The 21610-nt window shown below is 39.1% G+C and overlaps 1 protein-coding gene across 7 annotated transcripts in view; it reads right to left on the minus strand.

The window, feature by feature from the left end:
* SULF2 (sulfatase 2) overlaps positions 1–21610 on the minus strand; it is a 124708-nt gene that overhangs the window by 58270 nt on the left and 44828 nt on the right. For 5 of the 7 annotated variants that reach the window (XM_042044241.1, XM_042044232.1, XM_042044254.1 and 2 more), the window contains one exon: positions 3002–3248. In XM_042044241.1, the coding sequence (XP_041900175.1) occupies positions 3002–3248 (247 nt within the window). Of the gene's footprint in view, positions 1–3001; positions 3249–8967; positions 9178–21610 lie in introns of those variants that run through there. The other 2 variants (XM_042044247.1, XM_042044274.1) reach the window with 2 other exon arrangements.

Raw genomic sequence — 21610 nt, forward strand, 5'->3', positions numbered from 1 at the left:
TTCCCACTCAGATTTCTCTAACATGGTTGAAATACCCCCTAAATAATCAGATCTTTCTCCAACTAGATTATGAAATGAACTGGTTTGTTAAAACCATAGCAAATCCAACTAAACCGGAGATGCTGAGTCCGCCACACAGGGGACATTCAGCATTATACTAACTTGGATTTAAATGGCTCTAATGGGGAAAAAAAAAATCTTTGTTCCTAATTAATTATTCCTTGTCAGTATATTCCTTTTCTTCATACTATGCCTGTCAATACAACTCTTTTGATTAGACAGTCTATCAAATACGTATGTGTCAGTAGTTCTTGGCGTTCTCATTTGTCTTTTCCCATTTGTATCCACCACAGTTTACACTCATTCTCCTTTGATGTTCTCCAGACAGTGTGCACTTGATCCATCAGCCCTTCATCCGTATTTTCCTTCTTTCAATACAAGGCTGAGGTTTGGTTCCCCAAATAAAACTCATGATTAACAGTAATGCGAATTCAGAAAAAAAAAAAAAAAAAAAAAAAAGCGCTGTAATCCTTTCAGGAAAGGATAACATTGTCTTTCTGGTAAACTCCACCTGCTACTGGCCCATTGCTAAATCTATCTTTAAATAAATAAAGGAAAGTGTCTTGGGGTGGCTTTATGATGTTGCATCCCACATCACTGTTCTACGCCCAGAAATTAATTTTGTGCCTTTCTATGCCTTTCAATTGAGCTTGAGAGGGGGGGAGAGAAAGCCAAGGGAACTTTCAAAGCAGTTTACAGTTTGTTTTCAATGACACAGATAAAACCCTCTCTGCGTTCAGCAGCGCCAGGAGCGGGAGGAAGCACCATGCTTGCTTGCTTTTCAGCCAGCTTTCGGCTTTCTTTTTCTCCGGCAGCAGACAGAGAGTTGAACTTTTGTTTTCCTGGGACTTCGTTTTTTTCCCTTCTTCTTTTTTGGACTGTTTCAACATCAGAACACATCAGGACTTTTTCCACCAAGGTGGAGGCCCCACCCTGTCCCAACTCTGAGGAGGAGGAGAGAGGCTACCTAGCGAAGGACTCCGAAATTTTCCCAGGTTTTCTCTCTACAGCAAGAGGTTTCATTATTTAGCATTATTATCCTCCTCCAGTGTGTTTGTCAAATAAATAGTTTTTATCTCTTTCACTTTCCTTCGAGAAAAAAAAACTCTTTTTTATCCTGAACCTGGTGGGGGAGGGGTGGTTGTAACCTGCCATCTCTCAGAGGATATATTTCCAAATTTGCCCAAACCGGCAAAGAAAGGCTGCTAAAGGCACTTGAGATTATGTTGTATTCCCTTTCACCTCCAAAGTAGCTACAAAAGAACAATGAAATCTACAACACCCATCAGTTACAGAATATTCTTAGGAACAGATGAAATCTTACCCACAGCTTTCTTCCCTACGCTTTCATAGCTTCCAACTTTTCCTTAGCTTTTATTTGTAATTCATGTCCTGTTTTGATCTTTCTTAAATGCACTAGCCACAATCACCACAAATGGCAATTTTGATTAACTTGGACAGCTCACCAGACAACAGACAAGAATAAAAATTAATTCAAACAAATATTGGATCTCCCAAAGCCATTAGTGGCAAATGATGAGTATCAAATCTCAGCTTCATCAAATGGATTTTCCTCAGTTAGATCCTAATTTGCGTGGACACGTGCCCATTATCCTTGAAACTGGAAAGCATCACGTTACCAGAGAAGCGAAATATACTCCCCAAAGGACTTAGACAATTGCATCAGAAACACAAAGGGTGGCATAAAATAGAAGATGATACATTTTGCAAGACCTTCCAACCCTGCAAGGTAAAGTACTTAGGTTCTTTGGGATATACATTATTGAAATTGCTTCACTTGTGATCCAAATAACCATTTAAAAAAAGGTGATGACAACAACAACAACAAAAATCTTCTGATCCTGCTAATTTGAACTGGATTTAATTTGATGACATTACTTCCATAGCAGGCTTTCTTACCACCTCAGAGAAGAATGTGACATCTATGATACTGGGGACGCACAGTAACATTGATACAAAGGAAGCATCTGTAAAAAGACTACCACATTGCTGTGATTAACTTCTCAACAAGATGAGTAAGTGTATGAGAAGTACAAGTTGATTAATTTTGTGTTCTATTTCTTCTGTGAGATCCGTTTTCCAAATTTTTCTATCCATGCTAGAAATCCAATGCAGAAAAATTTGGTGGCAAAACTCCCCCCGCCAGACTACACATACACGAGTTCTCATTTTTCAGATGACCCAGGCTTTATATACACTTAAGAGCATAATTCTAATGCAAAATTATTAATGTTAACTGGTTTGTGCTAATCACTTCTCATAACTAAAGACAGCATTTGGTAAATACAAGCTTGTTCAGGTAACACAACAAAAGCCAAAGTCTGTCAGTTAATTCATTATTCCAAATCATTAGGCAAAGCATGTGTTTAATCTTCATCTCCTTTCTTCAAAAATTAACATAGCGTTGATAACTCAGCAGAACCTTCTCACTCTGCGTCATTTTGGTCAGTAATGAACTACACATCTAAATGGACAATTACAAGAATAGTATGACTGTGTTAGGTAACATTTTAGTAAATAAAATGAAAATTGTGTATGTAATGAATGCCTGCAATTACACAAAAGAATTTGGGTAGTTACATGGTGCAATTATGAATTTAAACCTACTGTTTTGGCATGTAGCTTCCCAGGTTATACTTGCAATTGCCAGAAGCAAAGTTTAGGTGTTTAGATGAAGACAGACAGGCATGAATTGCGTATTTCCACAGGAACAGGAAAGTTAACATTTTGGGACTAACTTCTGCTGTCCCTGAATTGCAGGCAGATGGAAAGGATGTTCTACATAAAGGCAGGTTAAAACTTGTTCTTCCTATCATTTTTCACACTGAAAAAATTTCTTATTTTGAATGCCAGAATCTAGCTTCAAGAAAAAGCAGTGTCATACCCATTGGCTAAAATTCTCTTTATATTAGGCTCTTACCAAGTTCTACATCCTGATCATCAGTAAGAACAAGGATGATGTTTGGGCGGATGTTTCTACGGTCTCTTTGAAATCTTCCCTTCAGACGTTGATTTAACAGGAAAGCTGAACTTCCATCCAACAGTGACAAAACAGTCATCATGAATAATCCAAGGACAATACTATGCTGTGCCATGTTGTGCTGATTTAATGTTCTCTCTGAACAAGGTAGCTTAATGGCTTCTATTTCTTTTTCTTTGCAGGTCTCCTATAAGGGAGAGGGAAACAAGTATTTATCTATATTTTTACCCCTCTGCACCCATCAAGGAACAGCCAGGTGCTCTCCAAAGAAGTAAAAAGCAATATACTTGAAATAATCTTAACTCCTAAGAAAAAAAACTAACCAAACTCCCAAACAACAACAAAGCAAACACTTATTTTTCTAGTGCCAGCTAGAAGCAGAAAACCTGAAAAATTATATTCATAAGCTGTTATCAATGTAGACAACGAAATTTCACTCAAAGCTCAGATTTGGCAGCAAGTTCAAGGATTTAGCAGCGTATCAAATTCTTTTGCTTTCATACATATAAATAGCAATCATCTTCCTTCTTCTTCCTTAGTGATCCAAGATGTTTTCAGATCACATTTTTGTTAACATCAAAAATGCAGATGTTGAAGAGAAAAACCCCATATCTATCATAATTTTTAAACAGGACTGTAGCAAAATTTACTGAGCTAACAACATATTTGCAAAGTCATAGAACACTCAAACAGAAGATTTGTTATACACTGATTTATCTTACAAAGCCATTAGAGAGCAAACCTGCCCTGATCTTGAAACTATGGTATGATACTGTTTGAAGTCTACTACAGTTTTGATGTAAGTGCGATATCCTTGAGCATTTCTGTTGGCTTCCAAGATTATATATATTTTTAAAAATATCATTTTAATAATGAACACATTTGAAGGCCCATTACTTCAAATGTTTGGGAATGGATGCATCAAAGTGACTTGCACTGCCTATGACTTAATTGCAAAACAGAGTACATGCCTCAAAATAGACTAGATTGCAAAACAGACCACATCTAACTGGTGCTACTCCTATTAGTGAGTATAAAAATAAAAAATTCTTCGCAATTCCTACAAGGAGATTACAAGAAATGAATTAGCATGCTGAAGAACCTTTGAAATCACAGTTTTGCTCAGTCATCTTCTGATATAAAAGGATCTTCTCTTGCTTTCAGAAGTCAAAATAACAATATGAAAATGTACTGAAAATATCAAGTACTAATTATTTCATCAGATACATCAATCAGTGAGTCAGTTTTTTATTAATTCCCTGCTTGCTCCCTGTCTTTTCCTGGACTGGTGCCAATGATCTCTTGTAAGAGAAGAAAAATCAATTTAAAATGACGCAAGAGAGATTATCTGTTTTTTGTAAAGACCAAAAATGCCTGAGCTGAAAGAACATAGCGCAACGTGTTTTACTCTAAGAAACCCTAAGAAGCCCCTTGGGAAAACGGTTTTTACTCCAGCAGATTTTTTCCTAGCCACATTTTTACTTCATCTCTGACAGCAACTGCTCTTTGAGATAAACTTTCTTGATCAAACTTTTCATGCAGTAGCAAAACTACTGGTCTGAAAAATTACAGTCAGTTTCTATGCTCATATTAGAAATGTATATTGAATTTTCACGTAAGTCAACAGACACATTGCTATATTATGACAGAATATTTATTAAGGCTACTTTCCAAATTTGCACACTAATAGGGTTTTGAGGAAATGAAAAATCCTCCTTGCTTACTAGTCCAGTGAGTTTCACAGGCAGGTGAAGTTAACTTTTTCCCTAGAAACTAAAACTTGATTTAAATATCCTCACACTTGCTCCAATGGGCAGGGAAAGAGCTTTCAAATTTTACAGATGCAGCTTTAGTATCTGCTGCTGCTGCTCAGAAATCTGCCAGGCTATAGCAAAAGAAACACTGACAAGTCCAATGAATTTCCATTCCTTGTACTCAGAATTCCATCTGCAGCAGTACAACTGGGAAGAATCATGTCAATGTGTTGCTACTGTCCAGAGTAGTCAAAAGCAGCTTGAGAAAGGAACCTGGATCTGTTTCAACAGGGAATATAAAAAGAAAGTTTGCTTAGCAGGCACGTATTCTTAGACACGAGCTTTTTGAGGGGGGAGGTAAAGAAATGCCTTCTGCTCTTCAGAAATTATTACGCATGTACTTTTGCTTAAAAAAATAAACTGACAGTATAGATGTTTTCATTACACACAAACGTTTTTCTGAAAGGTCTGAAAGTTGATGTGGGTTTTTTTTGAGAAGCCAACAGCTTCTCAAAATAATAGCACTTACTGACTTTTCTTGCAGCATTTGGAAGGCTGTCCGTTCTTGCTATATCTGGTCGTAACTACCTTCCCTACAGTACTGTGCATTTAACAGTCTTTCTTACAATTTTCTCTTTAAAACAAATGTTTTAACCTCATGACCTCATTGCCTCTCTCCCCTCAGCCTGTCTTTTCCTCACAGTTTATTGCCCCTCACACACTCCACTTGTAACTAAAAATAGAAGCTGTCCCCAGCTCAGAGAGCTGCTTAAATATCTATGAAATAATTAAGACATTTGGGGACGCACATAAACTGCTCTCCCACAGCTATTCTATCCACACTTGTATATTAATGGTTAAAAGAATTAGTGATCTCTGAAAGGATACTGCAAGTGGAAGAGGGAATTTCATGTCAAGTACAACAGGCATCTTCCACCAAACCTGTTATTCTCATCCCCCATCCTCAATGAGTATTTTTCAGCTATTTTGATGTGTTATGTTCCTACTGTTATCAGGATAAGTACTCCCAGGAATCAACTCAAAGTATGTAATTATGTGCAAAAGTCATACCAATAACTAGATAAGAAAATTAAAACAATTTTAGAAAATAACCTATTTCTTAAAGTATGTTTTCACAAGACATACATGCCACAACTAACAGCATATATGCAGTACAATTCAGAAGCTAGCTTTAAGTAGTTATCAGAATAGCAACACAAGAGTGTCTCTCATGGATTGCCAAATACAGATTGGGTTTTTTAACCCCTGGTCTTTGGTGAACTTCCAGGAAGAAACATAACAAAGTTTCTATTACCAGTTCTTTTCCCATTTCTGTCAACAAGGTTAATCTGCAACTCACAGATAAAGCCAGAACAGTTCCACAGCAGTGCCCCAATCTGCCTTCACTTTTAGCACCCTCTCCAATGATGCATTTTGATCTGAGTGGTACAGGTAGTCCACTGCTCTCTGTGCCTCTGCAGGCCATCCTCCAGTATTAAAGATGCTTAACCTGTAGTGGTTCTCATGAGAATTCGGTACACCTCTTATTTTCTTCGAGATTACACACATGAACTTGACAAGTCTGGTCGCTCATGTTTTATACTTACGAAAGTGCTATCAGAAATTTATGAAATCTTCAGATGGGTCATCAGCTGAGCTTTACTAAGCCTATGAAACCTCTTAGAAGGCTGCTTTTGAGAAAGCCTGGTCCTCTTCCTTTCTCCTTTGTGGCAACACAGAATGTTACACTAACTCACATTACAAATGTTGAAGAGATAAACCCACACATTTATTCCATTTATAAAAGAACTCAGCGGAGGGCTGTTTCCAAGTAGCCTTTACACCAAGGAAAGATTTGTTCTTTGTAACACTGCAACACTGCCCTCAGTAATTAATGTCAGTTCTGCAGCAGTATAGGCAGAATGCACGGGGATGACTGATGTCAGTTCCACCCCAGATGGTATTTTTAACACGCTATTGATTAGTATTGCTTGGCACAGATATAAGAGGCCCCATGTATGCAAAATTAGTAACTGACAGAAGCTTACATAGACTGGTGTTCCCAACCTCACTAATCCAAGTCCCAGCACAACTGTCCCATGCGTAAACTCAGTGCCACTTCACTGAAGTCAGGTAATTCAATTATTACAACATAACCAAGAGTAGCATTTGACTCTCCTGTAACTCTGTATCAAAAATTTAAGCCCCACTTCAAGTCTACTTCTAGAAAGCTGCTCCTAGTAATGTTTACATTATTCAGCTTGGGGTTTAGTTTGTTTTGGTTTGTTTTTCTCTTAAATAAGTATACTGCAAAACACTAAATACAGAATTGGTATGACAAGTTCAACTTGCCCAGCAGCCACCACAGAACAGGGTAACTGCATGTGAGCCACACAGTGGAACTACACAGTAAGGGAAAACTGGCTAGAGAAGCAACACACACCTGCTCTCAATATGGCTAGAGCCAATACCAGGTGTATTATTTAAGCAGATCTAGGTATGTCATTTGCCAACGTTTAAATTCATTGAAATACATGGTGCTAGAGCCATTCCCTAGCAACCAACCCAATTAAATCCACTCTGCCAGTTAAAAGGATTCAGCTGTGCTGCTGTTCTTTTAACTGGTGTCACTCCTTTGCTTTGGTTATGCTAGGTCTTTTTTCAATAAAGCTGTCAACCATCACTTCAAAACATTATATTGTGTTTGTAAGAGATAAACACATTTTTATATGTGGATTGGGAAGAATCTTATTTGCAATCAAACAGGGGTCCCAGGGGAAGACTAGTATCAACATTACTGCTGTAATGTAACAACATGCTGTGTTTGCTTATAGTTTTCTACTTTCTGGTTTTTTTTTCCCCAGGCAGTCAAAAATTTATGAGAACGTACAAAAATCAAATCCCCAGTGCTAAATGTGACTCTTGAAGATTACAGTTGTGCTGATTTACAGGAATCACAACAGGAACAGAGCTTCCAGACTACTAGAGCACTGAATTACTATTCAGGCACATTCTTCTGACTTGCTTGCCTTATGCTGGTGAACTCTGTACAAAAATAAATATTTTTCAGAGAAGCTTGGTCACATTACAAAATCTCATTCATATTTTGTAACTTTATTTTAAATAAAACAGAACTATAAATTAGTTATAAATTTCCCTGGGACCTGATATTTTAAGAAATGTTTTAAGCAGCTCAATCTACTTTCTTTCTGTCAACTGCTTGCAAATTACTGTTTCCCAGTGACACACAGAGAATTAATTAGTCCTCTGATAGGTTAAATTGCTGTTTGGATCCCCCAAATCCACAATAACAAACACGTTTTTCTGCACCATATGCAAGAAACAACAACAACTTGAAAGAAACAAAGAATTATTTTGCTATTTTACCTATTATCATCACATAATTACATATAATAGATGCAGTCTTTGACTTTAAAGATAATTATATTAGCTTGTATTAAGTACAGTAATAACCACAAACTTTTACTTCTGAAAATACCATAAGGAAATGAATGCAAGTGCTTTAAGATAGAAAAAGTAGGCAAAACCAGTTACTATTACACAAATACGTTCTACCAAGTAAACGCATTTTTTTGTAGCCGTATACAGAGGAGGAAAAAATAAAAGTCTCACTGTGTTTATACAGCTGCAAACACACACAGGCGTTCAGATACACGCATTACCCGGATCCGTCCGGTGATGTGCCAAACGTGAAGCTGAGCGCTACGGCATCAATTATCTTTTGGGAACTGTTTTCCGCATAGCCCCGGCCCGGCGCGGCTCCCTCAGCCCGCACCCGCCGCGGCCGGGCCTCACGAGGGGGCGGCGCGACCCCTCCGCCCGGCTCGCAGCCCCCGGCGGCAGCGCCCGCCCGCCGGGCCGGCAGGGCCGCAGCAGGGCGGGGGAGCTCAGGGGAGCTCCCAGCAGGGCTGGCCGCGGCTGGCGACACCACATCGCCCCCGGGCCCCCTCGCTCAACTTCCAGCCCCACCCGCTCCCTATACAGCTCCCTTAGACCCTCCACCCAGGTTCCCCGCGATGGCAGCCTGGCCCTGTGGCCAGCAGCTCCACCAGAGGCACGGCAGCCCCGCCGTCCCCAGCTCGTGAGGGGGGGCGGGGGCTGCAGACCTCCCCTCCAGCGCTCCCCACTTACCCGCGGAGCCGGCGCTCAGCCGTGCCAGGCCAGGGCCGGTGCAACCACCGCCCGCCCGCGGAGCCCGGGGCCCGGTGGCGCGGGAAAGCGCATCCTCGGGCCGCGGTGCTGGGCAGCAGCCGAATCCCGTTTCCCGAAGACGCGTTTAGAGGAAGCGCTCGGGCTGGTGCTGCCCCCGCCTCTTCTTCCTCCTCTGCCTTCTTCTCCTTTTCCCGATTAAAAAGTTCATTTACCTCGAGGATCCTCCCCCCGGGATTGACGCAATGCCCAGCGGCGAGCAGGGAGGAAACCTGTTCTACCAGCCCCGGGCTCGTTCAAAATCCAGCGGCAGCACCGCGGCAAAGACGATGGCGCAGCCCGGCGCGCACGGGGGAACCGGGGAGGCCCCAGAGCCAGCCCCGCTCCAAAGAAAAGGGGCCGACGCTGAGCGCCCGCCGGGTGCACAGAGCCTTTAAAAGCAAAGGGGATAGTTCATGGGGGGCGGGGGAAGGGGAATGTGATTGCCCCTCATAGTCTGTGCTCGTCTTGTCTCCTATCGCTAGGTGTTTGCCGAGTGCTGCCAGCCCCACGCAGCAGCTGCCCCCCATCCCCAGCTCTGTGAGGTGGAGGACGGAGGCGGCATCCTCCAAAGGGGCTGAAGGCCTGCGTCTGCCCCGGAGCCTGGACCGAGACACCTGTGAGGCGGGCCTGAAGGCTTCTAAAAGGTCATGCTAACACAGACCCCGTTCCACTGGTGCAGTTGAAATTAAAGGGCTCAATATTCATGAGTAATTAAGAAAAGCCTAACAAAGCTCTTCGAGGTAGGGACTGTGTTCACAGCAGGCGCAGTCTACACGACTGGCAACCAGTTAACACTTTACTCCTGAAACTTGTTTGAGTAACTATCTAAATCGTTAAGTTCTTCAGTGGATTCTTTAAAGACCTCTTAAATAAGTATCTTTCAAAGATACTAGTAGATTACCATGTTAAAAAACCTGTAAGAATGAAGCATTTTCTTCTAGCATTCCCATACTGCTAAGTGTCAGACATGCAGCACAGGTTACCCCAGAACTTCCCAAGCCTTCTTATTACATCTAATATTCTGTTCAATCTATGATGTATTAGGACTTTTGCTTTAGAAGAAGCATTGCCTCCAGTGGCCTCCTCTGGACTTTGCTGGAAAAGGCTAACAGTCTTGAACAGTTTTTCATTGTTGGCTCTGTTCTTGGCTATGCATAGACAGATCCTAAATTAGCAAACAATGTAATAGCACACTCCCTCCAAACACAACGATCTCACTGCTAAGGTACCAAGTGTGCTCCTGTATGTACAGGAATGAGCAATATAAGTGAAACACTGTATGTCAGTAAAACACTGTTCACACTAGGGGCTGCAACAACACAACTGTATCGGGATAAATACGCCACTCCCTAACAGGGAGTTAAACTAATCATAGACCCATATGATGTGCATAAAACAGGAGCTACATCTCGCTAACATTTTGATAACATTCTTTTATTGCTTTCTGAGATAACATTCAACCTTTGCCTAGCAACTTTCAACTCACAATGAAACAATTTACAGACAATTACTTTTACAACACACCCGTGAGCCAGAATGTTCTGATTCTGCAGATTTTAGACTTGAATTAGTGTCTAAAGGCAGCTGAGTCACCCAGAGTCAAACAGCCTTTCAGGCCAGGCACAGAACGAGGAACCCGACATTCCTCTGTCCTAACCACAGGCCAACGGTTTGCCACCGGCAATATGCAACCTCTACAAACTAGCTCTAAAGGGACTGCAAGCAGTAACTACCAAGCCAAAGAAAATACTAAGTTTGCTATGGTCCACATTTCACATTCGAGAAGAAAACTGATTATCTACCTTTATTTCTAGAGGACTGTAAATGGGATTTTCCATTTTAAGAAACACATGACCTAATACTAAGCTACAATGTCATTAATATGAACTACAAGCATCAAAAGATACTAAGACTAGGATTAGTGACATCAGTATAGGAATCTAAATTTGATTTAACATCACTGGAAAATGTCACAATAGATTGCTCATTTCAACAGAAGAGTATGTTCACCTCACAGGGAGCGCATGTAATTTCCATTAATGTTAATGGGAGTTATGCAAGTGCATTAAGAGGATAATACACCCCCTGGTCTGAGACAACCCTGCAAAGTGAAAGGTGCTTCCTCTTCAAGAGAATGGCATTTCCATCTCATGCATTTCAAAAGAACTTGTTCTGGCACAGTTACAAAATAGGATGGGTAACAACTATTATGCATCCAAACTTGAAGCAGTTTAGTGATTTCAGCTATTTTCCTATTGCCAAAAACTCAAGGGATAAAGATGTATTTAAAACACTATGGTTTATTTGAAGTCTAAGGCAATAAAATCATGTGAAATTACTGGTAAAACGAGAAGGTCTGAAAACTTACTCGTGAAATGATGAAGAAATCTTTTAGGTATCTCGTTTTAAAACAAAGTCATTTTATTAACTACCTGGAAAAGGATTCCATTGATGTATACGGATCATCATGGCTGAGTTCAAAAGACAAAACGAAAAAGCAAGATCATTTGCTTCCACTGCCAGACCCGAGATTTTACACCAAATGAACTTCAGATTTCTCCTGCAGCATGGCATTGAACAGCTTGAATTTATTTTACTGCACATCAAATAACAAATGTTGCCTATTATCTAAATAATTTGTCTAAAATTATCCTAGGATTTTCTAAAACATAGGATATAACTATCAAAGTTAGGAGAAAACAGAAGTGCAGTCATTTCTTTAAAAATCGCACATCCATCTACATTGTTAGCTGGAAAAATTCCTTTAAACATTTAATCTGCAGATTCTCTGTCCGCCTTACTCTCAAGGTGCACAGCACAGGAATACGTATGGAACAACGCATGTGGGACTATCAAGTGAACTATGGAGCTGCATGTAAAGGGGAACCACTTTGATCCACCTGGCAGATAGTGGGGGTCCACAGCATTATCTTTTAATTAGTCCTGAGACAACAGCTAAAACTTCAGGGTGTAACAAGCAGTCAGGGGAACTGTCATGAGGAAAGGGCAGCATGTCAACGATACAGAGAAGCAACTTCTGGGAAACAAGAAGATGGTCAGAAGGAGTCCAGAAGTAATTTTTAAAAATCCCAAAAATAGAAGCTAAGCAACATGCTGTGTGAAGCATGTCTTTTTCATTGTTGCCAAATATATTGTGCTTTCAGAGCTTGAATATTGTCCTCATGTTATAAGAAACAGGAAAAAAGGGCTAGCTTTCACACTTCTACATACTTAACCATGCCTTCTAACTCTTCTTCAGACTTGCTAATATTTAGCTTTATAGTAACCCATCATACGTAAACCTCTCACACCATTAGTCATTTAGATTTCTCCTCTCTGCTTTCACATTTCTTAATGTCTATCAAAGTAAAGAGGCTTTGAGCCATCTTTTTGCTTTTCCTCAGTATAAGTTATTACAGTAATCAGTCCACAGTTATAGTAATTACACTGGTCAGAGCTCTTATGGCAGAGTTTATAGAGTTTAATTTTTTACTACTTTAAACAACCGCATTTCAGTTGCTTAAAGTGTGTAAATACTACTTCAACAACAAATCAAAAAGCTATTAGGAAGGCACAAACAGCACAATATATTCCACTCCTTGATCCCTCACATGACATGTGTTTTATATGACAGACTCCAGCTCAACATGATTTTATAGGCAATTGCTTGACACCTGTCTTTTAAAGTCAAGTTGCACTTTCAATAAATGTTCAGTCACATTATGGGGGAAATGGTTTATACATTTTCAGGTACTACAAAAAGTGAAAAAGGGAAACACTGACAGGAAAAGCAAAGGAGAAAGAAAAAAAATGAAGTTTGATTGATCCAAATGCTAAGCATTACATTCTTCTGTGTGAAAATAAAGATTAAATATATTACACTGTATGAACTTAGTTACAACTACGAGTTTGCAACACTTAATATAATTCTAGTTTAATACTAATCAAATTAATTTTTATCATAATTCACAACAGTGAATGCAAGCTATTCAGCAAAATATTGAAGCAACAAAGATGATGAGGAGGATGTAACAACAATAAAACTAACACCCTAGTGCACTGACAGAAGTGATAACTTATCTTTCTGGACAACAAACTGAAAACAAATCCTTCCTGCAATGCCAAAGAGAAATTCCTAAGAAAACACTAGCAGAATCCCAAAGCTCACACATAAAATTAGTATGTGTGTCCTGAGTATTAATATTATTAATAATGCCCAAGGATGCATCTGAAAGATGAAGAACGTCAACTCAAAGAACTATTGTTGGTCACACAGCCCATAAAAGGAAAAAGAACAGTAGCCTTTTTCTACCCCATTTATAAATGACCCTTAAAATAACTGCCTGTAAGTCAGCAATAATTCAATAATCTATTTTAATAAAGAATTTTTCTTTTTATAAGGAATTCATATTTTTCTTTTATACATCCTGATCTTGTTTTCCTTTGTAGGCTTTCAGCAGGCTGTACTACAGTGCTCAGACTCCCTCCTGTTCCAGTTCCCGATGTTTTATGCAAATGGAGCAACAGACCAATCATCAAACACACACATTGTTTAATTGATGATTAGCTGCAATCTCAGCACAATTTGGTATGTAATGCAAAATGCGAACGACTCCTGTATTTTTTTTTTTTACTGAAAATTCTCCTACAGAAGACAACAGCCACTCCCTTATCTAAATAACATTTCCTAACAAAAGAGTAAAGTATGTAATGATAAAATACTATCTAAAAACAACTATGCTCTGATTTGAAAGTATTAAAGCAGAAAAAGGTATAATCAACTGATAGAGAGGATGGATAGAACAGCAGGCCTCAACGCGCCATTCACTCTTTTCTGTGGTTCCCTGTGCATTTAACTTTAGTCAAGGGTCTCTTTGTGTGACCACCCTATCTCCATCTATCTCCAGTAGACCAGTCCTAGCACCCTGAATGGTCACCTTCATGTCCTGCCTCTGAACATTTCACGAACTGGCACAGGCATACAATCTATGTTACACACTTTTTGCCATATGAAGGTTTTGTTTGCAGTCTTTAGGTTCAGCTGAATTTGATGCACCTACAGCAGAAGTACTTTCACTTACAAAGACCTATCCTGTAGGCACGAAGTCCAAAGGGATGCACCTGGACTTCACCTCCACTAGGAAAGCTGTGTTTACTCACTCTGCTTTTCATTGTCTTCTAATTACTACCGTTCAGCAGTTCTCCCCATCTACCTCAAATACTTTAAATAGTATTATAGATACCTTGATCTGACTGTATATTTATATATTCTAAGCTGGGCTTCAAATGGACAATTGCAAGAAATATTAGGAGAGAAAATTACACAACTGCCTGCATTTCGCACATGCAGGAAGTAATTTTCCTGTTCTCTTGCCTCTATAGCACAAGTGAGGCGAAGCTTATGGTGGGATGTGATACCTGTTATTAGATCAACTGCTACAGATGGGAATGAACAGACACAGCCTCAGGCATATCAAGCACTTCTTCAGATCTGAAACAGAAGCAGCTATCTTCAAAGCTAAGCTGCTCTGAATTTAACTAATGTTTTAACCAAGCCATGTGAAAAAAAAGTAGCTCCTATCTCTGATATAGGAAGGCTTGCTAACAAAGAAAAAGGAGACAGTTTGGATCATTAAAATAAGGTAGTAACTCATCTGCTGAAAAACACAGACTTGTTACTGAGCTGGGAGAAACCAGGAGAGAGGTTAAGAAAATTACAATACCTTTAAAACTGGTATGTCTAGTAAGTCTATAATTTTTACCTTTTATCAGAGTCATGAATTTTAATATTAAGGCTTATCTTTTGAAGGTGCTTTGTGGATTTCCCTTGAGGGTCAGGACTGATTCATCAGACATAGAGTAGTCACTTTATGAGAAATGTTCACCTACCAGTCACAGGCATCTCTCTTACTGATCATCTCCAAGGACCTTGGGGATTTTTTGATTCCCTTTGTGTAAGGTCATTTGGGGCATTTGGGTAGGCAGGTTACTTTCCTCTAGAGACTACAGAGATGTATCAGCAAGTAGATATACAGTTTTGATAGTGTTATGGTAGCTTCATTACTCTCAGTACTGATAATGTGCTGTTTTTTGAAAGATATAATGCATACCTTTTGCATTCTTAAAATACCAACTATCACATTTTTGAAAAAGTTGCCTTTTAATAACAAAACAGTTTCATTTTTTTCTACCACGTATCAAGGGTAGAGATTATTTATATAATGTTTAAAGGACACTAAAGCCATTCAAATTCTTTCTACTTCATTCAAGACAAAAAAGACACTGAAACAGACACAAGTGCTGCCCCTGGCTAAAGAATGCTTTACTTTCATTTCCAAAAAGTTAAAGTTGAATCTACATGTAAGCTTTAGCATCACTCCCCTACCTTTAGAGTTTACAATCTTCCATAAGGTTGAGACAAGATTCCTGCATATGAAAAACCCTAGATCATGACTACAATACTATACCATTAATGGCAACTGACTCAGTGATGCCTCAAATCATAGAATTGTTTGGGTTGGAAGGGACTTAAGGATCATTCCTTCCAACCTCCTGCCATGGGCAGGGACACTTTCCACTAGACCAGGTTGCTCAAAGCCCTGTCCAACCTGGACTTGAACACTTCCAGGGATGGGGCAGCCACATCTTCTCTGGGCAACCCATGCCAGTGTCGCAGGTGCTACCCTCAGACAGAAGAATTAAACATCATGGTTGCCCTTCTGGCTCAGAATACGTTACTATTTCTGATCCTTAATTCAGAGAGAAATGTATTAATAACTAGAAGCACAGTTTATTTTTCTATCACTGCGAAGCTCTGATATTATCAGTAAGCAACAAATGACAGGTATCTTACTTACAGTAAGTCTCATTTACACCCCTAAAATACAGAGGACTGATTTTTCAGAAGTAGTAAGCAGCCACACAAAACAGTTCTGAAAACTTACGTAGTTTTTCTTAGGTCCTGAAACTGTAGTTGAACACTCTTCATGTCTGGCAATGAAACCTCTTTTATTTGTACTTCAGTTCACCTTATGTTATTTGTATGCCTCATCACTCTCATGATTGACTACAGCGGCAATTCTTGAGAATTCTTTGAGAGCCCCAAAGTACATGCACTACTTCCCCTGCCAAACAGGAGTGTCTGACATGAGAATATCTGAATATATTTCCACAGGACTTTGAAAGATTATTTTTCAAGACAAGACTGGATGCTCCCAGTTAGAAAATTTTTTTACCATACACTGAAAAGTTGGTATGTAAACTGTAGACACAGAGCAATAAATTCAAACATTTAATTTTGCATTTGGCTCCCTTTTTTACCCAAATAAAACTATGTAGTATCAACAAAAAGCTTCTGGAGGTACCTATCAAGTCATCACACAGATTTTTACTGACAAAAGTGGTAAACCCATGAAAACTAAATTGTCTTTCAAGCATGAATGATATTAAGTGCCAGTTAGTATTTATAGCTCAGCATTAAAATGTTTTAAATTTTGTTTACTAGCAAAGAAAGAGGTCAGGACAGCCATTTGGCTTAATGATTTCCAGCTGAATGGATTTTAAAAAAGGCCAAAATCTTTTGTGAAGTAAAGTGGAATGTTTTATCTGATGAGCTCTATGGCAGTATGCAATTCCAAAGCAGATTTCCTATCCCCAGTACATTTTTGGCTTTGGTATTTCTAAATGCACACAAGATCACACACCAAATTTTGTTCTTCGATCAGTTAATACACAGTAACTGAAATAGCAAAGTATACTTTTCCAAGAAGAAAGTATTTAAAATGAACAAAAAATATTTCACCAAAAGCTCTGTGATACCCCTGCTAAATGAGAACCTATTAATCAGTCCCAGTTTTACGATTAAAACCTGTAAAATTCCCAGAACAATTTTAATTTTTTTTTCAAACTATCTTGGGGATAAAGTTCTTGCAAAACCCAAGATAAGGAATATCTTATCATAAATAAGATTTTTGGCCAACACTGCAGAACAGTAAGATGACATCTGCAGCAGGACACTGCATTAGCAATGGCAGGGTAGTTCAGATCTGAGGTCATTATGCAGATAAATTAAACTTTACTATCCTTGGCTTTTCTTAGATGAAAATATAAAAGTTATAATTCAGTTACTTTTTTAGCTTAACTTTTATGTATCTCTAACAGTAAGTTTACTTCTTACCTATTGCTTTTCATAATTAAATCTCGAAGAGGTTTACAAATTCGGTATGGAACATTTATAATATCCACTGAGAAACTGAGCTGTAGAAAGGTAAAATTACTTACTCAAGGTCAATTCAATGGGTCAGCGACCCATCTAGGAACAGATATTCCGGGCTCCAAAACACCGTTGTATTTACCAGGCCAACAGCTTCCAACTTGAAGTCCAAGGATCTCTGGGGCTCCACAGGTTAAATTTATAGGCTACAATATATGTTATCATTTGCTTTGCTTCCCATAGTTTCTATACGTGCATCAGAACATACCAACTAACCTGTGATGACAGCTCTCCTTGATACTCAGGTAATTATGCTCTGAACTGTCACCCATTTAGATAACTACAGCAATAGCACAGGGCTAAAGGCAGATGCAAATACACACAAATAAGGCTACTGAGGAGCAAGCATGAGACCTGCCCTGCTCTCTGGGCACACAAAGAACCTACATGTGTGCACATGCACCTACTGAATGTCATCTAAGGTATGCTCCAGCTCTTACTGCTGTGGGCAATATGCACATGCTTCTGGGGAAGCAGGATGAGCCAGAGGAAGGGGGAGAGGAGAAAGGACAAGGCCACTGGTGGGGCACAACGACCAAGGAGATAACAACCTTCCCACACAACGCACATACCCCTACACCAACTGGTATTAAAATTAAAACAGAAACACTCCTGCTTAGTAAAGCACTTTTTACTTCCCTTATATGGTATTCTGGGCTGTCTGAAAACTCAGGTCGACATATCCCTATTGATGGCACAATGCTCAAGCGCTCATGAATCATGAAGTAAACAATTACAATAGGAAGTTTCAAAGAATGAGTAACTATTTAGGATTCTGATATAATCACATAACTTCAGGTACTTACAACTTATCCAGGCCCTGTCCATTTTGTGAGGAAAAAAATTTGAGTAGGGAAATACCAAGGAATTTATGTTGGAAAGTCATGATTCAGGATCTTGCTACAACAGCCAACAAGCAGTCCATTTACTCTGATCCCCTAAGGATCTGTACTGGCTCTGGCTGGGACAGAATTAATTTGCTTCATAGCAGCCAATATGGTGTTATGCTTTAGATTGTGATGAAAACAAGTGTTGACAACACACTGATGCTTTACTTATTGCTGAACAGTGCTTACAGAGCACCAAGGCCTTTTCTGCTTCTCACACTGTCCCAACAGCAAGGACACTGGGGGTGTATAATAAGCCAGAGAGGGGGAGAAACAGATGGGACAGATGATTCCAACTGACCAAAGGGATATTCCATACCATATGACATTGAGCTCAGCAATAAAAAGTTGGGGGAAGAAGAAGGAAGGGAGGACAGTTGGAACTATGGTGTCCAAAATTGCACACAAATGCTCAAGCTCCAGAAGAAAATACCATATTTCAACTGAGTCCCTTTCATCAGTGCTTAACTGGTGCCTCTGCTGTAAGAGATCTTAAAAGACTAAAATGTTGATTAAAATTCAAGCGTAATGCAGATTTATCTGTTGCAGTTGATAACAGGCAAGGTGATAGCTCAAAAAATTTGCATAGCTGTACTGGTTTGTATCTAATTACAAACTGCCCCCAGGATGCTGACATATATGTGTCATGCACACCCTTTTCAAATCATTGAGACACTCCACAGCTGTTAACAGCATCTCAAGTTAGAAAGCACTGCTCATCAGTTTTTACCCTGTGATCAAATCTGAATACCAGAGAAACCTCAAGGGCTTGTTCTGACTTTTGAAAACACTCCTTTCTTAGACTAGATATTTTTTCTTCAAGTAGTACATCTTTTCTTTCCTTCCCTTCTCTACAGTTTCTGCAAGTTCTAATTTTCCCTACACCTTCTCAGTTGTGAGCATGTGGCTGATAAAACTAGAGGTAGAAATCACACTACTGAGTGTGAGAATACTCTATGCTGCTGAAAGCATGATTTTAAAAAATTCTACTGAATTTTAGGATGGCCTTACAAGAGCAAACAAAAAACAAAAGGGCTAACTTTAAGCTGTTCTGCTAGTTCAAACATGTTCAAAAATGTCACTGGGGTAACTTCATCCCCAGAGACTTTGTGCTACATCAGGTATAACTTCTCCTCCCATAGTTCAACAGAATAAATCATCCACTTGGTTCAATCCAGCAGAAAGACAGACCTGTATTTAGTTTACACCTCCAGATAACCCAGTAGTGCACAGATTTAATCTTAAGTATTACAAATGTCATTCTTCTTGCTTTAAAACAAAGCTGGGGATTGGGAGTGTTAATATTTGCTTATCAGACCTAAATATAAGGTGAAGACACTGGAACTATTTAGCAGACTGTGTCACAAAGCAGGAACTTCTTAGACCTTTTACAAGAGTAACCTCATAATAAACTTTCTCAAAAAGTTACCAGTGCCTTTTTCTTCATTCAGTTTGCAATGTGCTGATCTCCTTATCCTCTCATTGTTAAGCCTGACAAAAATGAACGCAGGAAAAAGCTCACTACACCTGCCTCAGTGACAAGAACAGCGATGAACTATGTTAAGTTAGAAGCTTAAGTTTTAGTACCTTGGATCAGCTTAGTGGAAAGGAATAGCGAAATAATGTGGCAGATGATTATAAAACAGCTACAGATACTACTAATTGCAGGTGGACTTTTAAAGCTTATGTTGCGTAACTGTTTCTGACTTTACTTAAGATACACGCCAGTCCCCACTTGTCCCCTTTTCTGTGTCAGCTTTGTGACATAAATAATCTGTTATCTCCATGCTTTTTCCCACACTACTTTAAACTGAAACAGACAACATGGTATAAATGGTCTAAGTACACTGGCCTGAGGCAGTGTACAGAAAATTGCAGGTTATGCTTAGCAACACTATTATGTAAGATTAGAATAACCAACCTCTTATTTTTACAACCCAAAGCATATGACATTTAAAAACAGTGTAACAGGTCTTTCTATATGTGTGATGATGACTCTTTCTGAAGTTTAGGCTTTGAAACATTTTGTACACCATCTGACATACTATCACAGTCCAAGAATTACAGTAAGGATGGCTATTCCTAGGGACATAATATAAGCTGCATACAAGACTGATGCTGGTAGCTACAATGAAGCATAATATCACCATCCCTGCTATAAGAAGAGCATTACATGTTCTCTCGCTGACCTGCAGCTCTAAAAATACATGCTGAGTGACCTGAATCGCTTTGCAGCAGTTCCAAAGTTAAAAAGATTGAACTACAACAGACAAATGAAATACGGCATTGTGAATTCTTCGAGTGTGTAATATGAAGCTTTCATTTTTGCATACTTTCATACCAATACTCAAAATAATGCTGCAATTCAACATTAAATGCAGATAAGCTACATGACAAACAGGTAATACTCAGGCATTATATTATCCTGATCTCAGTGAAGAAATGCTCTTCAAAAATTTGGACAAGGCTCCCATGCATTTAGAAACTATTAAACTTTAGTAACTCCATAAATCAACAGTGATGCATCCTCAAAAACTTGTAAATACTCTCCAGCTCCTTTGATATTTACAATTTTATTAATACTTCTTTTTACCTTTTCTGACTTAGTAATGCATATGGGAAGTCTTACTACAACTTACCACAAAGGTCAAGCATATTATCAAATAATTCTGGGAAACCTGGATGAAGTCTGAGTGGGTGCCTCAGTGAGCATCTTCGAGCAGAAAGTTTGTTCATTATGATTTTACATTATTGCTTCAGGAAAATCAGGCCAGAAAAAGAAACAAAGGAGTCAGCTAGATTCAGATAAGTAAATATTCAAGGAAGAAGAGACAACGAGATCTAGATAAGTAGGTAGAGGAAATAGCTAGCAGCCTGAGTTTCCTCTCTCCAGTTAACCATTAAAGATTTTCTGTGAAAGGAAGAGGTTAGGAAAACATACAGTGTCAAATACACACACAGTGTTTTTAGGCTACATAGAATGTACTTAAGAATGGAATACGGAAGTGTCATCTTAGTTCACATGTTCCTATACTGCTGCTACTATTTCTCCATAAACTTCATGTGCTGCAGAAAACACTCATAAAATCTCTGCCCCCTGATGTGACCTTGCCAGTACAACGGTACTGCATAGTGGCATTTAAATCGACTACGTTCTTCTGGCTTTAAAAAAAGCACTGCTATATATTAGAAGTTCATAAAAGATTCAGTGTCTTTATCAAAAGTTTCAGAGGCAAACAGGAAAAAAGTAATGAGGCACGAATTCAGAATTCCATAATTTTAAAGCTCTGGTCCCCAATAAACCAGTTTAAGCATATAAAGAAACAGATGCAGTAGAGATCAGCCTAAGGCTTTCAATTCGCAGAACTTACATGGTTCTGCTAATTTACCAGGTAGCTAAGCACCCTCATTTATCAGTCCTTGT

Source organism: Corvus kubaryi, unplaced genomic scaffold (assembly GCF_017639235.1).
Source record: "Corvus kubaryi isolate FWS band 111438036 unplaced genomic scaffold, C.kubaryi_AGA036_p1.0 134, whole genome shotgun sequence".
Taxonomy (NCBI): Eukaryota; Metazoa; Chordata; class Aves; order Passeriformes; family Corvidae; genus Corvus; species Corvus kubaryi.